Genomic DNA, 16,762 nt, shown 5'->3' on the forward strand with positions numbered 1-16,762 from the left:
TATTGGAGCAATCTAAAAGGAGTGGCTATGATGGTTATGACTGCAGTCTCCTGGGATCCGTTACGCAGTGTGAGATGGAGATAAGCATCATGAAGGTAATTTTTGGCAAATAAGCATAATGAAGGTCATTTTTGCAAATACCATAGACCCCGCGAGATGTAAACAGTGTCCTGAAGCATGGGAGTGGTATACCTGACGACTACAGACTGGGCATTCACAATGTCCTGGAAGTCACCACACATGCAGCCAGTGCCTGATGGTTTCCCCACAGTGAAATTGGAAGGGCCCATTGGCTGTGTGTTACTGGGATGAAGACGCCCTCATCCTGAGGATGTTGCAAGTCCTGTTGATGCTTATCCTGGTATGCAAACTCGACGCTACAGACCTTAAATAATTTTGGAGCTGCAGTAGGTTAAAGGTATATATGGAATCCCAGGATGCTCACTGGCAGAACACTGGTCCTAATTTAACCAAGATGTAGGTGGTGTAGGAAGAGGCCCAGGGCTTGGACTGCATCAGAGGTGGCGCAGAACTCAATCCCCAAGGCATGGAATAAGTCTATGCTGGATAGGTTTGAGATATAAGGGGCCACAACCTTCAGAATCCAAGCTGGAGCTACTGAGGCGCCACAGTAGCGTTTGCTATAGAAAAGGCCTCTAACAGATATGTCCTGTAACAGAAATGGTGTTGTTACTAAAACTACATAACTTTGTTGTGAAGCGGTGCCTGGAGGAGACTTAATGGCTTGTGTAGCCCAGTCGATTACTGTAGCTGATGACCCAGTGTCAGTCTGGAATCTGACTGGCTTGCATTACAACTTAGCTTGTATAGAAAGCAACTGAGTAGACTGCAAGAGTATAGCCTGTACCAGTGTCGCTTCTGTAAAATATGGCTGGGAAGAATATTCCTTGGTGTCGCCCAGTCACCAGTCCACAGACATAGTGGTGGAGGAGGTGTGGCAAATTTCAGCTTTGTGGGCACACTAACAGCTAGTAACACAATTCACCTTGTGGAAATGGCATTGAGGACTTTTCCAGACTTGGGCTACAACAAATGTTGCATAGCTTCCAATTTGGGTTATGTGGCAAATATCAGAGTTGGGTCTTCGATAAAAGCTGCTGCTGTGGCAGCCTGCTCAGAAGCTCGAATGATAGGAAATCATGAGATGAGCAATGGATCTTTGAGGTTCAGAAGAGTCTATTGGAGGTTTTCATCAGGAATGTCAGTTAAAATCTTGTCACAGATGAGAGCTGATGCACAAGGGATGCATTGTGGCACATGGGGACCAGCATTCCTGGGAGAGACCCCGGACCGTAGCAATTGATTTAGGAATGTAGATTCTGACAGCTAAAGAACTTGCATTGAGCCGCAGCAATGTGTATCTGAGCATTGAAGTTTTATACAGCTTTCATGCGTTCATGGCTGGACTATGGGTGCATGGTTTATGCATTGGCGCGGCTTTTCGATCTGAATTGACACTGTCCACCTTGAGGGGCTCCAGTTGGCCACAGGTCGCTATAGGGCCAGTCCCATACCCAGCCTATGTCCTGAGGCTGGGGGGTCACCAGCAGCTCCACCTAGTGCATCAGGCATGCAAGTTCCTCACAGCTCCAACTTCACCCACACTCTATAATGTTGCTCATCCCCCTTATTTCCAACCGTTTAAGAGCCACAATGCCATTTGCGATCCACGTGCACCATGTGCTGGAGTCCCTCAGTGTGGAGCCAGTACTGCCCCAAATCCAGGATTTTAACTGCCTGCTGCCTTGGTTACTGGAGAGACCCAGAATGATTTTAGAGTTGGGGCGCTACAAGAGAGATTACACTCCTGCTTCCGCTTTTAATGACATATTTTCTGACATTTTACCTGGGCACCACAACAATATAGCTGTTTTTATGCATGTATCGCTACAGGGGGATCCTGTTGGTTGCTCTGTTTTTTTGACAGATCTTGTCCTCAAGATCATACTGCCTTAAGCGTTTACTGTCTTTTAAGCAGAATTTTATGCGATCTTGCGGTTTATTGAAGTAGGTGAGACGTTCTTCCAGTGATAAATATCTTGTCTCATCCGATTTTCTAAGTTCCCTTCACTCTGTGAAACGTTTGTACTCAGCAGGGAAGCTAGTCCCTCCTCCATCTACAACGACTGGGGATTTAGGTGTCCTTTTGCTGGGTACCAGGACACATCTGAATTGCGAGGAACGAAAGGACAGATCTGGCAGCCAAGAGGATTGTCTTGATTCTCAAGTATTACGGTGTGCCATCCTCCTGTATGCTATCACCTCGATGTTGAGCTTAAGAGTCTTGCATCTGTGGGAGGGTGAGTGGCTGGAGGAGACTTTGGTCCACAAAGAAAGCTCTGTTCTGGAGAACAGATGTAGCGTAGGTGCATAGGAAACACGACAGAACCCAAAAGACAAGTGCTGCATTCCACTTGGTAATGTATGCAAGAGTTAAGAAGAATCAGGATACTTGTACAGAATTCTTCGACCTAGGAAAAGCGTTCTACAGCGTGATATGTCTAGAAATACTCGGAAATTTGGGTATACAATAATATGTATAGGAACACATAAGAAGCTATAAGAACGGAAGACTATGAGAAAAGAGATGTGCTTAATGAGGGTGTAAGGTAGTGAAACGGTGTTTCTCCCCCACTGTCTAATCTGTACATTTAGGAAACCGTAATGAAAATAAAAGACAAATGTAGGAGTTGGATTAACAGTCATGGTTATAAAGTGCCTTGGGGAAGATTCGCTTAAAACATTACTGTCAGTGAAGATCAGGAAGAATTATAAGGTCTGTTGTATGGAATGGGGAGTCAAATGAATGCAAATATGTACTTAGTGTGAACAAAAGAAAGATTAACGTAATGAAGAATACCAGAAATGAGATTAGCGTTAAATTTAACGTCAAAGTCTGGGATCACAAAATAGATGAAGGAATTTTGTTTCCTTGAAAGCAAAATTACAGATGAAGGACAAAGTAAGGCGGATTTGAGAGGCAGACATGCAGAGGGAAAGATGGCTTTCCTCCGTCGAAGGTGTCTACTACAACCAAACATAAGGAAAATATTTCTAAGATTTTACGTCCTGGTATGAATTTTCTACATGGAACGTGAGATAACCAGTTCTACTCTGAAGGTAAGAGGTTGGCACAGGGAGGAAGTCGCGACAGTGCATCACACTAGGCAGAAGGCACATGACACACACTGACCAGGTACATGAGATGCTCAAATGTCACTGACATTAGACTTGCAGTGTATATTCTACAACAATTAACTCCCAATATTTTACATGAAAGTTATGAGTCACCTGTCTGTAACCACTGGGTAACTCAACCAAACCATCTTGCCTTCAGAAATAAGCATCACATGATGCGGCAGTACATCATGTAAACAGCTGAAAACCTACTCTGGGGAAATAGATGGAATACATAGATTTCACTCATGTTTTAACGCAACACTTCAACACAGTATTTGTTTCACCAAAATGAAATACACTATCATATGAACTCTTTAGAAAAAGGTGCCCTACACAAAATTCCAGGGAACTCTAATTGGATGTTACAAATGTGGAGAACCTCAAATTATTAAAATAATTAATTCATACAATCAACAGCACCGAAATCCAGTCTCTTAAAAAGTCCCTGGCCACACAAGAGAAAAAAAGCCGCCGACCTAGAAGCTAAACTGTCTGCGGCCACCGATGAAATCGAGCAGTATCAGCGAAGGAACAGCTTGCGCTTGTTGGGGGTAGCTGAAAACGATCGCGAAAACACCGACGACCTGGCCATTAGCCTCGTGCGTGAAAAACTTGGCGTGCGGATCGACGTGACCGATATTGACAGAAGCCACCGTGTTGGGCGCACGATACCAGGTGCCATGAAACCCAGGCCCATAATAATTAAATTTGTGTCATACCAGAAAAGAGCTGAAGTGTTTGCTCAGAAAAGAAAACTCGCCAAGAGTGGGGTTACCCTGAGGGAAGACCTGACGCGCGAAAGACTAAAAATCTTGAACACTGCGATCACACAGTTCGGCCTTCAAAATGTATGGACCCAGGATGGCAGGATCGTAGTCAAGACGGAAGGAGGGAGGATAACGGTGACGAACATGTCCGAACTGAAAGACTGAGCGAAATCTCGCGAGACACAAAGTCTCATATTGTACTCTGTCTAATATAAGTTAATTAGTATTCTTTCTTTTCTTTTTTTTACGTAAATATTACTTCGTTATTTCTATAAGTACCATAAGTACTCTATTTAAAATCAGTCAATTGCTTCACATAGATATTGCTTCTTTATTTGTGTATCATAAGTGCTCATGTATATTCATATTGTCAGTCAAACGGGAATTAACATTCACGATTAACAGGAATCTCCTTAAAACCGCCTTTCAATATCTGTTATTTTCATCCTCGTCACTACCACTACTACTACTATTATCTTTTTTGTAAGCACCACTGCCACTTTCCATCTTTCTTTACCCTCCCTTCTCCGATACCTCCAGCTTGTCTTTCACCTTTAGCCCACAGACGCTTGAGTCAGTCATGACCTTGGACACACCTGTAAATATGTCTTCCCCCGCGAAATCCAGCTTTTGTCCCTCTTCCGGCCAGCAGGTAAACGGAGCGCGCTCGGTCCTACAGGCGGCCACAATGGGACGGACCGGTTCCGGCGGCGGGCTCTTTGTGGCCCACGCGAACGCTCAGTCGCTAAAGGCTCACTTCGACGAGTTCTGTAACCTGTTCTGCCAATCGCTGTTCCATATTATCCTCGTCTCTGAAACTTGGTTGAAACCAAACATTTCTTCCGACACTATCCGAATCACTGGTTACACTCTCCTAAGGGCAGATCGTGAAACACGACGCGGGGGTGGTGTGGGTGCCTATGTTCGCTCTGATCTGAGACCTACTATACTATGCACAACGGATGCAAAGGGCGAAGGAGAAGCAGAGTTCTTGTTTTTCGAAATAAATACATCAAATCAGAAACTGCTAATTGGAGTAATCTATAAACCTCCAAACGTCGGTGCTATGTCCTCCTTTCAGTCTGCCCTGTCCTCGCTCGTGACACTGTATAAACACATAATCATTATGGGCGACACAAACACCGACTTACAGTTAAAATCTCCCTCTGCAGAAAAACTAAGGAGACTGTTCCACTCCAATGATATGAGTTTAACACCGCTGGACCCAACTCATCACACGCCACACAGCCATACACTCATTGATATAATAGCAACAAAGCGACCAGATAAAATAATTCGCGCCAATCAGACATCCGCTCCGGGACTCTCTGCTCATGACGTGATATTCTTAAATTACTCAGTGCATACTACCAAAGAAAAATCTCACTTGGTAACCTATAGAAATCTAAAAAATGTGAGCTTCAAAAGGATTGCTCAGACATCCCTTGGCATGATATAAGCAATGAACCGACTTTAGACGGAAAAATTCGGGAATTATGTCGCAAAATCATTGCACTGTATGATAAACATGCTCCTCAACGCACTGTCAAGGTAAAGAGAGCTCCCGCTCCGTGGCTCACCACTGCATTACGCCAGTTAATGAATAAACGTGATGCTGCACATAGGACCTTCAAGCGTAACCCAACTCCCGAGGCGTACGAAGCTTATAGGAAACTCCGAAATAGAACCAAACAGAGCGTGAGGAATGCCAAAATCAGACATGCCCGTCTGTCGTATGCGGCATATCAAAACCTGCTGCACTGTGGAAAAAGCTGCGCAGTTTCGGTATAGGGAAGCGAAGATCTGACGCTGTTTATCAAGCGTCTGCAGAAGAATTAAACGATTTCTTCTCAACAGCTGTAAACTGCCACGCAGCGACAAATTACCAGCCCCAAGATATCAATCTCTCGAGAGACAAGTTTTTCCTAAAACATGTCACTACCGGCACAGTACACAAGGCAATTATGAGAATCTCTTCCGAGGCAGTAGGAAATGATGGAGTGAGCATTGGCATGATTAAGAACGTCGTAGACACTATTACTCCAGTTATCACAGACATCTTCAGCCTGTCTCTTGTCAGTAGTACATATCCTACTGAGTGGAAGCAAAGTTTAATTCAACCTATACCCAAGACTGACAACCATAAGTCGCCAGGTGACTACAGGCCGATCAGCATACTACCTGCAATATCTAAAGCCCTAGAATACATCGTCCATGAACAGCTGACGGATTACCTCAAAACTCATAACATCCATGACAAATATCAGTCAGGCTTTCGAAAGCACCATAGTACAGCAACTGCATTAATCAAAGTAACTGATGACATTAAACATGCTATGGACAGACGTGAAGCTACCATCCTAACACTGCTTGACTTTAGCAAGGCTTTTGATACAGTTGACTTTGATATATTACTAATTAAAATGAAGCAGCTGAATTTCTCAAACAGCGCAATACACTGGTTCGACAGCTACCTCAAAAACAGAAGTCAACAAGTCATTTGTGGGTCGGAAAAGTCATCATGGAAAAACGTGCACTCTGGAGTTCCCCAAGGCTCCGTCCTTGGTCCATTACTCTTCTCACTGTACATTAATGATATTTCTTCACTGATTCACTCCTGCAACTACCATCTATATGCCGACGACATCCAACTGTACATAAGTGCAAGTCCCAAGAAGATTGCTGACGCAGTAGCGAGTATGAACGCAGATCTTTGCTCTGTTTCTCGATGGGCACAGAACCTAGGTCTGAAACTAAACCCCAAGAAATCCCAGGTCATATTTATATCTCATCCAAAGTTAATCAGTCGGTACTTTCACGAAACAGTCCCTCAAATACACCTCAATGGTACCCAACTACCATAAACTGGGAAGAACAAAGTCACAGCTTGTCGTAAATCGCTCTCCTCCCTACATGCAATTCAGAAATTTAGAAAAATATTTCCAACCCATGTTAAACAAAAATTAGTCCAAACACTAGTCTTGCCTAATGTTTACTACTGTGATGTAGTTCAACACGGCACAAATAGTGAAAATTCGAGACGCCTCGAGCTAGTGATGAATGCTTGCGTTAGATACGCATGCAATATACGGTTTTATGATCATATCAGTCCTTCATACTCCCAGCTAGGTTGATAACGCCCACATAAGGCACGCGATCTCCACACGATGTGCTTACTTCATCGATTTCTTAGCCACTGGTGCCCCCAATACTTATCTTCTCACATTAAACACCTATCATCATTCCACAACCGCAATACCAGATCGGATACGTCTAGCATCTTGGTTGTACCTTTACATAACACAAAATCTTTCTCCATGTCATTCTCCATCTCAGCCATACGACTATGGAACGCGCTCCCCTGTGATCTGCGTCTTATCCCGAACCACTCAACATTCAAGAGTGAACTCAAGACTTACATATTAGGGACGGTATAGCCACCATTGTTGTACCCCTCTCATCTCTTTCTTTCTCCTCTCCATCATAGCTTCGAATTTTACCATTCTATTTCTCTTCCTCTAATCTATCTACCTCTTCTGTATCTCTTTCACCCCATTCTATTGTCTTATGTCTCTGCTTGGTGAGAATAACTCACAAGCTGCAAGAATATAACGAGAAAATTCCCAACTAGAAATAGGACTGACATTCATAAAAGAAAAATATGTTTACTTTCATATACATAGTCATTATTATTATTATTATTATTCTTGATTGTTACAATTAATTTTTGATTGTTATAATTATCATTGTACTACGTTTATAATATCTATTTTTTTCTTAACATTAATACTGTATAACATGTTATATGTCCTTATTGTTCTGTAGAAACTGAAATTTGTTGAATCTGAATATGCCTGGTTAGGTGTAAGAGAGGGCCTCAAGGCCCTAATCTTGCCAGGTAAAATAAATGCATAAATAAATAAATAAATAAATAATTGTATTGAATGCTTTGCAATTAGGAATAAAAATAATTTGGCTTTCAGAGGAATATTCCTATCTTTGTATTTGTGTATACCTTAGAGCGTTGACACAGAAATTGTTTTTCTGTAAATACCTTGTGTGATTTGACTAAAGCCTTTGTGCTGTTCAGCCTGCTATTAGCAATTATAAAATCAGTAACTCATCAGTTAACCGGCTAAAACCTTGTCTCATCACAGGAAGTTTCTGTGGCATCAGGACAAGGAGTTACATTTTTGTATAGCCTAGCGTCCCCTTATGCTTTGAATTTCTGGTAACAATCTGCACACAGCAGGCATTAATTAGGTGTGAAATTAATTTAATGCTTACAGACGACACCAACGTGGTTACTTAAAATTTATGATCTACAGACATCAATTACGTCCCATTCTTGAATGACATTTTGTTTACCATGTGGTTCCTTTGAAACAGTGTACATATCAACTACATACTGCTACGAAAATGTAGACCAACTTGTAGTTACTTCCTGTAACGTACTGTTACAGAAAGTAAATAGCAATAATTTGATGGACATTCACTCAGATGACAATCGTAATAGGGAACATTACATATCTCACACTGTGAAGAGGTAACTCGACGGGTTTTGGTTTATTATTGATTTAGTAATGTTACTAACAAGAGAATCATAATGCTACTGGTATAGTTGTAGCACGTGCCACGTAACTGGTTCTTACAGGCATACCTGTCTTCCTAAAATAACCATTATTTCCAAGAAAAGAGAGACTAGTATGTTGTTCAAAATAAATTGAAGAAGTAAGTGCTACAAGTCATCTATATAGATGGGAATACTTAACACTCCTTTAAAATTTACTGTTTGTGCCCATGTGAAGGTTCTATGGAACTCTGTTTTACATGAAAGCAAATGTTCAGCTGAACCACAATGATGACATCCACTATTAATTTAAAAATTCTGCCACTGATGAAGGGACACGTTTGAAGCAAACGTACCATAATTTTGAACCCATACCTCAATGAATTTAAACAGGTAAGAAACAGGGATATAACGTAGACAGCACAAGCATTACAGTTTCTGATGGATACCTCCTGAGATGATTACCATTGTCAGATTCCTGTTTTTAATTGGTTACATAAATATTGTGAACGTTAGAAGGTTTTTCTGTAGTCAATATAAATTTATGGAAGGTGGTGTACAATGTACTACCGTAATCCTGGAAGACATGTCAAATACCTGTATACCACGACTACTTATGTGAAATGATACTGTTTAGCTTCGTCTATTGTGTTATATTGATCTAGACGGGACCACTAAACCTTTATGAAAATAATTCAGAAAAAGGCTATGATTACCACTCTCAAGGTCTACCAACACGTATGTAACACATATGTAAACTGTATTCCAACTCATACCGACTATAAAAGCAAAAGTAATAATATAGAAACACAGTGAAGTTAGAGATTTTACACATAATGATCAAATGATCCAAATCAGTTATTAAATCATCAAATAAGCCTAGCAATGAGATAAGTTTGCACTGCATGAATTTCTTGAACCATGAAAAGTTTCTGGAAGTAATGGAAAATAATGACACTTACCCTGATTGTCAGTTCCAAAGTGGTAGACTGTGAGTACAGGATGGTATCCTGAAAAACAAATATATGAAATACGTAATGAAAATATTGAATATGTTTTTCATTACCTACTAAAACTGGTTATTCATTATCATATACAGACTTACATCAATTTACACAAGTAAAATCTTTACCTGTACTGGGATGAGAGTCGCTATAGTCGGCAGCTGTGAGTACTCCGACAAAAATGCAGATGAACCAACTAACGCTTCTGTAGAACATGATGTAAGGACAATGCTGTCAGGCCAAATAAACAACTGCTGGAGAATCTGTAAATTTATGAGTAAATATATCTCCACAATTCATTTACTTTCAACAAACTGGATTGAAAATCTAAATTAATATAATAACCTAATTTGGATTACGATGGTTAATGGGGAAACCACACTAGGAGGTTCGAAAAATCCAGTTTTTATAGTATAAATGGTTAAGCTAACTATCCAAGAATACTCTGTCAGAATTTCAAAGCAAAATTCGCATTCTTACAGAAGGAAATTCTTCCGATATAAGATTTATCAGGGGATGAATTACTGGAGAAATGTGTAGATGGCCACACACAAAATGCTAATGAAACTTTTAATTCCACTATTTGGTGATTAGCTCCCAAACACTTGCACTCCGGATTATAAGTGGTTGATTTGGCGTCGTATTTAGCAGCTGGCTTATTCAATGAAGGAAATTCATCCCTTCTGATGGCCATGAACGAGGCAGGAATTGTAGGAGACACGTAAAGCTTCAGTTATGCCGAACAAATGGGTAACCATTGTCCTTACATCATGTTCTGCAGAAGCGTTAGTTGGTTCATCTGCATTTTTGTCGGAGTACTCACAGCTGCCGACTATAGCGACTCTCATCCCAGTACAGGTATGCCGGCAGAATCGACGTAGTTCATTGAATCGAAGGAAAGTCGGAAAGCTAGGAAAGCACTGCAGCAAGCGCAAAATGAAGCCTGTGAGGAAGAAGAATGATTACGATATGGCGCTGGAATCGCAGATCAATTGGTTAGCATTTTACACTATTGTTGACTTCCATGAATTTCCAGTTTCCAAGAATTGATTTCTCAAACGCGTTCATCTCCAAATGACTTTTTTCACATTTGCGTGCAGTCTAACTCAAAAAGTATTCAATCGATCATTATTAAATGTGATAGTATGATTGTGTATAAAACTACTAATTATATGAACCAACTTATGAGGAGATGTCATGATTTCACGGGTATTTTTCTTCGCCTAAATGGAGAAAAAAACGTGAAAATCACAGTAAATTGTTCCAACGCCTACACAGTTTTTAATTTTCATTATTTTCACCTGCATTGAGGCTCATATTCTTAGAAAATAACTTAGTAATGTAAAATCAAATCCTTTCTGATTTCAGATAAAAATCGGAATGGCTACACTGCACGTAATTGCAGAACTATACTCACAATCTTCAGCAGATATCACAGAGCAACTATGTTATTTTGGCTGAAATTAATCAAAAAATTCACAAAAACTCACGGACTTTGAACATCGTCTGATGATTAGACGTCACTTTTATAATACGACTGTATGCGAGATTTCCACACTCCTACACATCCCTAGGTCCACTATTTGACATGTGATAGTGAGGTGGAAACGTGAAGCGCCAAATACAGCACAAAAGCGTACAGGCCGACCTCGTCTGTTGACTGACAGAGACTGCCGACAGTTGGAGAAGGTCGTAATGTATAACAGGCAGACATCTATCCAGACGATCACACAGGAATTCCGAACTGCATCAGGATCCACTGCAACTACTATGACAGTTACGCAGGAGGTGAGAAAACTTGGATTTCACGGTCGAGCGGCTGCTCGTAAGCCACTCATCACGCAGGTAAATGTCAAACAAAGCCGCGCTTGCTGTAAGGGGCATAAACATTGGACGACTGAACAGTGGAAAAACGTTGCGTGGAGTGACGAATCACGGTACACAATGTGGCGAGCCGATTGCAGGTGTGGTTATCGAGAATGTCCAGTGATCGTCATCTGCCAGCGTGTGTAGTGGCAACAGTAAAATTCGGAGGCGGTGGTGTTATGGTGTGGTCGTGTTTTTCATGGAGGGAGCTTGCACCCCTTGTTTTTTGCGTGATACTATCACAGCACAGGCCTATATTGATATTTTAAGCATCTCATTGCTTCTCACTGTTGGAGAGCAATTCGGGGATGGCTATTGCATCTTTCAAAACGATCGGGCACCTGTTCATAATGAAGAGTCTAAGGCGGCAGTAGAAGACAATAACATCCCTGTAACGGACTGTCCTGCACAGAGTCCTGATATGAGTCCTATGGAACACCTTTGGGATGTTTTGGAACACCGGCATCATGCCAGGTATCACCGAAAAACCGATATCTCCCTTCAGTGCAGCACTCCATGAAGAATGTGCTGCCATTCCCCAAGAAACCTTCCACCACCTGATTGAGCGTATGCCTGCGAGTGTCGAAGCTGTCATCAAGGCAAAGGGTGAGCCAACACCATATTACATTCCAGCATTAGTGATGGAGAGGCCACGAACTTGTAAGTTATTTTCAGCCAGGTGTCCGAATACTTTTGATCACATTGTGTATTTTCAAGGTCAAAATCTTATATGAGTCATGTCGCATATATTAAGAGAAAATCAGGCACTCCCTCATACATTACTCACTCACTGTCTTTGTGTACAACAAAGCATTTGCACAGCATTACACAGAATGTTACCAGTTTCCTGTATAGTGGTAAAGTCAAAACCAGTTCACAACGATTGTAGAAATCGCACCAGTTGTGGAAGTGGACTGTGTCAAGAATTCGAGAAAAGAGCACTAGCAGAGAAACCAACATTCTGGTACATTTTGAAAACTACGGAGTACACGAGGTCTTGTCCAGGCTGGAGTTTAGGGACGTTCATCAGTCTGTTAGTGAAGTACTGCTGCAGGAAAGAGAGAAGAAGGTAGCGCGCGTTTAGAGAAAGTTGGTTTCTGGTACCAGAGAGCAGAGAAGGTAACAGTCGGCAAAGTGCGGTCAGCTACGACAGAAGGCTGAAAATACAGGAGCGTCTGCTCTGCATGGCGACTGCGTCACAAGAGGGCGACACTTCAGTGTCCTCTGCTCCACAGGACGCGCCCAGTGGCAACATGTGACCCCTTTCTCAAGCTTCCCAAATGGCTGTGGGGTACATTCAGCAGAGGAATGAAATCGTACCCTGTCAACGGATTTTTCTAGATAGAGCCCCATACCCTATGCAGGGTTCTACATCTACATCTACATCTACGTGATTGCTCTGCTGCTCACAATAAAGTGCCTGGCAGAGGGTTCAATGAATCACCTTCAAGATGTCTCTCTACCGTTCCACTCTCGAATGGTGCGCGGGAAAAACCAGTACTTAAATTTTTCTGTGTGATCCCTAATTTCTCTTGTTTTATAGTGATGATCATTTCTCCCTATGTAGGTGGGAGCCAACAGAATGTTTTCGTAATCGGAGGAAAAAACTGATGATTGAAATTTCATAAGAAGATCCCACTGCGACGAAAAACGCTTTTGTTTTAATGATTCCCACTCCAATTCACATATCATTTCTGTTGCTCTATCTCCCCTATTTCGCGATAATATAAAACGAGCAGCCCTTGTTTGAAATTATCAGGTGTCATCCGTCAGTACCACATGATGGGGATCCCACACCGCACACCTATACTCCAGAATAGGGAGGACAAGCGTGGTGTAAGCAGTCTCTTTAGAAGACCTGTTGCGCCTTCTAAGTGTTCTGCCAACGAATCGCAGTCTTTGGTTTGCTCTACCCACAACTTTATCTATGTGCTCGTTCCAATTCAGGTTATTTGTAATTGTAATCCCTAAGTATTTAATTGAATTTGCAGCCTTCAGATTCATCGCGTAATCGAAATTTAGCGGATTTCTTTTAGCACTCATGAGAATAACTTCACAGTTTTGTTTATTCAGTGTTGATTCCCATTTTCCGCACCACACAGATATCTTATCTAAATCATTTTGCAATTCGGTATGGTCATCTGATGACATTGTAAGACAATAAATGACAGCATGTTCTGCAAAGATCCTATGACGTCTACTCAATTTGTCTCCTATGTCGTTAATACAGATCAGAAACAATAGAGGGCCTATAACCCTTGGGGAACGCCGGATATTACTTCTGTTTTACTCGATGTCTTTCCGTCTGTTACGACAAACTGTGACCTTTCTGACAGGAAATCACGAATCGAGTCGCACAAATCAGGAGATATTCCATAGGCATGGTTGGAAGAAGCTTGTGAGGAACGGTGTCGAAAGCCTTCTGGAAATCTAAAAATAGGAATCCCCCGTCGACAGCACTTATTACTTCGTGAGTAAAAACTCCTAGTTGTGTTTTAAAAGAACGATATTTTCTGAGTCCTTGCTGATTATGTGTCAATAGATAGTTTTCTTCTATGTGCTTCATAATGTTCGGATGTACTGGTTGGTCACATAGGAACTGCAAGAACTCATGCTAGTTTCCAGGACAGCAGCTTGGATGCAGCTATATGCGTAACAGAAAATGTAAAGTATACATGAAGGGTGACTAACATAAAATTTGCAATGAAAATATTGCGGATATGGAATGTGCTATTGATGCGCAGTTATCACAGAACGTGCAGGTAGTCAGGGCTCCGTATTGTTGGCCAATAAACAGTTTGTAATAATATTTGTAAAGTGTATTTTTTGTGCAAAGGTACACTTATTGAATGGAACAATGCTTACTGTCATTAAGAAACTAAAAATAGCGTAAATTATAATGTTGGTTGGTTTGTTGCAGGATTCTAGTGCAAGCTGCTTACAATATAAATACTTTGTAAAGTTGCCACACTGTCACTTGTACAATACCTGTGATAGTACACACTAAAGGACAACGTAAATGCATGCACTAGTTATGTGCATTCTGGGCCGTAACGAGGTAACTGACCATCACAGGTTGTGTTCACAATGACCACCAGCAGCGGCAGCACACGTTTCCTATCTGATATGGAGCGACTGCTGCACACATGCTAGCGTTTCGTCGAACATCTCCGAGCAAGCTGCAGTTATGACTCGTTGCGTATCATCAAGTGCAGTCGGTATGTCCTTGCAGACAGCGTCATTCAGCTTTCCCCACAGAAAAAGTCAACAGGCATCAAATCTGCAAAAAGGGGCAGCTAACGTACTGGTCTTCGCCATCCAATCCAACGTTTTGGAAACAATTTGTGAAGACACGCTGTAATACTCCACTAACTATGTAGTGCACAGCGGTCATATTGGTGACACAGGTTCCTCCTTGTGCGCAGAGGAAAGCCTTCTAGTACCTGTGGGAGATGGTTTGTTATGAGGCTGTGATAGTTGTGCGCATTCATTGTTCTATCTATGAAACTCATGCCTATGATTTGATGGTTTACTATCCCACAGCAAATGTTTACACTCCGTGGGCACTGATGTTCCACCCAAGGAAGCCAATGGGGATTGTCAACATACCAATAGTGCACGTTTTCACCGTTTACCTGGCTTCACCACGAAAGAAGACACATGAAACATCTGGAGTACTTGTCGTAATGCTTATGTACAGAAGTTAACACGATTCTTATAATTGTTTCCATGGAGCTCTTGACTGAGGATGGGGATGGAATTTACGCTGACGAAGAATGTGTAGGGCACTTGCCTGACTCATGACACTTCCACAATCGATTGCACAGGAGGTACTGTGTTGATCAACTGCAACAACAGCAAGAAAATTAATTTCCCCCCATCTGTCATCACTTGTTTCATTCTGTTGCGTTCCATAGTTGTTACACTATCATTTTCACACAACTGATCGAGAATATGGCCGAGATTGGGCTCTGCCACATGCACTGCATTCTTCCCACACTCTCCATACACCATGAACATGTCAGCTTTTTCTGCACCGATAAATCCCATTGTACACACATGAGATACTGCTTAGACTGTCACTTAGTAACTCATAGCAGTGCACTCAAGGAACACACAAGCACACTGTAAACCAATGTAACAACATCGATCTAACAACTATGCAGGTTGAATGGCACAAAGAAGTGTCAATGTGGAAACTTTTCACAATGTGATATCCCATAACTGGCTCGCACTAGACTTCTGCAGCAAACAGCACTGAAATTCTAGTTTACCCCATTTTTAGTTTGTTACTGGCAATAAGATTTGTTTCATTTGAAAAATTGCAGGTACAGAAAATACAGTTTCTAAGTATTATTACAATCTGTGTATTGACTAACAGTACGAGACTCTGGCTTCCAATTCATTCTGTGAAAACTGCACGTCAATATCACATCCCATTTCCATAATATTTGCAGTGCAAGTTTGCGATGGTTCACCCTGCAGTCGCCATACAGAGCACCACAACATATAAATCAAGAGAAGAAAATGGTTTCAAGCCCTTGACATGTAGGCCACACAGTATTATAGGTGTGTTGTGGGAGTATTGTCAGCTTGCCATCACGTTTAATAGTGGCTACATGTCTGGGGAGGTTGAAATACATAGAGAAGGGAATGCTAGAGAAAGGAGCAGATGGGGATGGATGGGGATAAAGAGGGATGGAAAGAGAGATGGAGCACCAAGAGATGAATAATGAGAGCTTTATAGTGTAAACTCACGAATCCAGTCACAGATGATACTCCACAGGTATGTAATTTTATTAGAAGCTGGTTGTGAGGAATGGTGTCAGAAGCTATCTGTAGGGCTAGAATTATGGAATCAACTACAGGTCCTCTGTCGATAACAGTAATTACTTTGTGTGGACAAAAAGCCAATAGGGTTCCATAAGAAAGATATTTCCTGAGTCAGTGTTATCCATGTGCCGATGATTCAAGGTACTTTATAAAGTTGGATCAGCCTTTATATTCCAAAATCTTACTGACTGTAATGTCCGTGATATGGGTGTACAGTTTAGAGTACCAGTTTTATGTCACTGTTCCCACAATTTCACTTGCAAACCTGTATGGCACATATATTGCATACATCTCTGCCTGCACACTGTCTTCATCCACCTCCTCCTCACCCCTCTGTCTGTCTGTCCAGTCCTATGCCCTCATCATTTTCCATCTTACAACTACTCACCTACACTATCCATCTGGCTCCTGCAACCCCTGTCTCAGTTCATCTCATTCTCCCTGTACCTCTGATCTCTATTTTCTCTCTCTACATCTCCTCCTCCTCCCTCTCACTCTGTCCATCTTCTCCACCCCCTCTC

At 41.7% G+C, this 16,762-nt stretch overlaps 1 protein-coding gene across 1 annotated transcript in view; it reads right to left on the reverse strand.

Annotated features, from left to right (window-relative positions):
* LOC126108752 (uncharacterized) overlaps positions 1-9,823 on the reverse strand; it is a 46,089-nt gene extending 36,266 nt beyond the window's left edge. The window contains exons 1-2 of the mRNA XM_049914095.1: positions 9,671-9,823; positions 9,501-9,548 (exon numbers count right to left, since the gene is read on the reverse strand). Coding sequence (XP_049770052.1) covers positions 9,501-9,548; positions 9,671-9,758 — 136 coding nt within the window. The 5' untranslated portion in view covers positions 9,759-9,823. The remainder of the gene's footprint in view (positions 1-9,500; positions 9,549-9,670) is intronic.
* Positions 9,824-16,762: the final 6,939 nt, after the last annotated feature.

The sequence above is a fragment of the Schistocerca cancellata genome, chromosome 11, assembly GCF_023864275.1.
Source record: "Schistocerca cancellata isolate TAMUIC-IGC-003103 chromosome 11, iqSchCanc2.1, whole genome shotgun sequence".
Classification (NCBI taxonomy): Eukaryota; Metazoa; Arthropoda; class Insecta; order Orthoptera; family Acrididae; genus Schistocerca; species Schistocerca cancellata.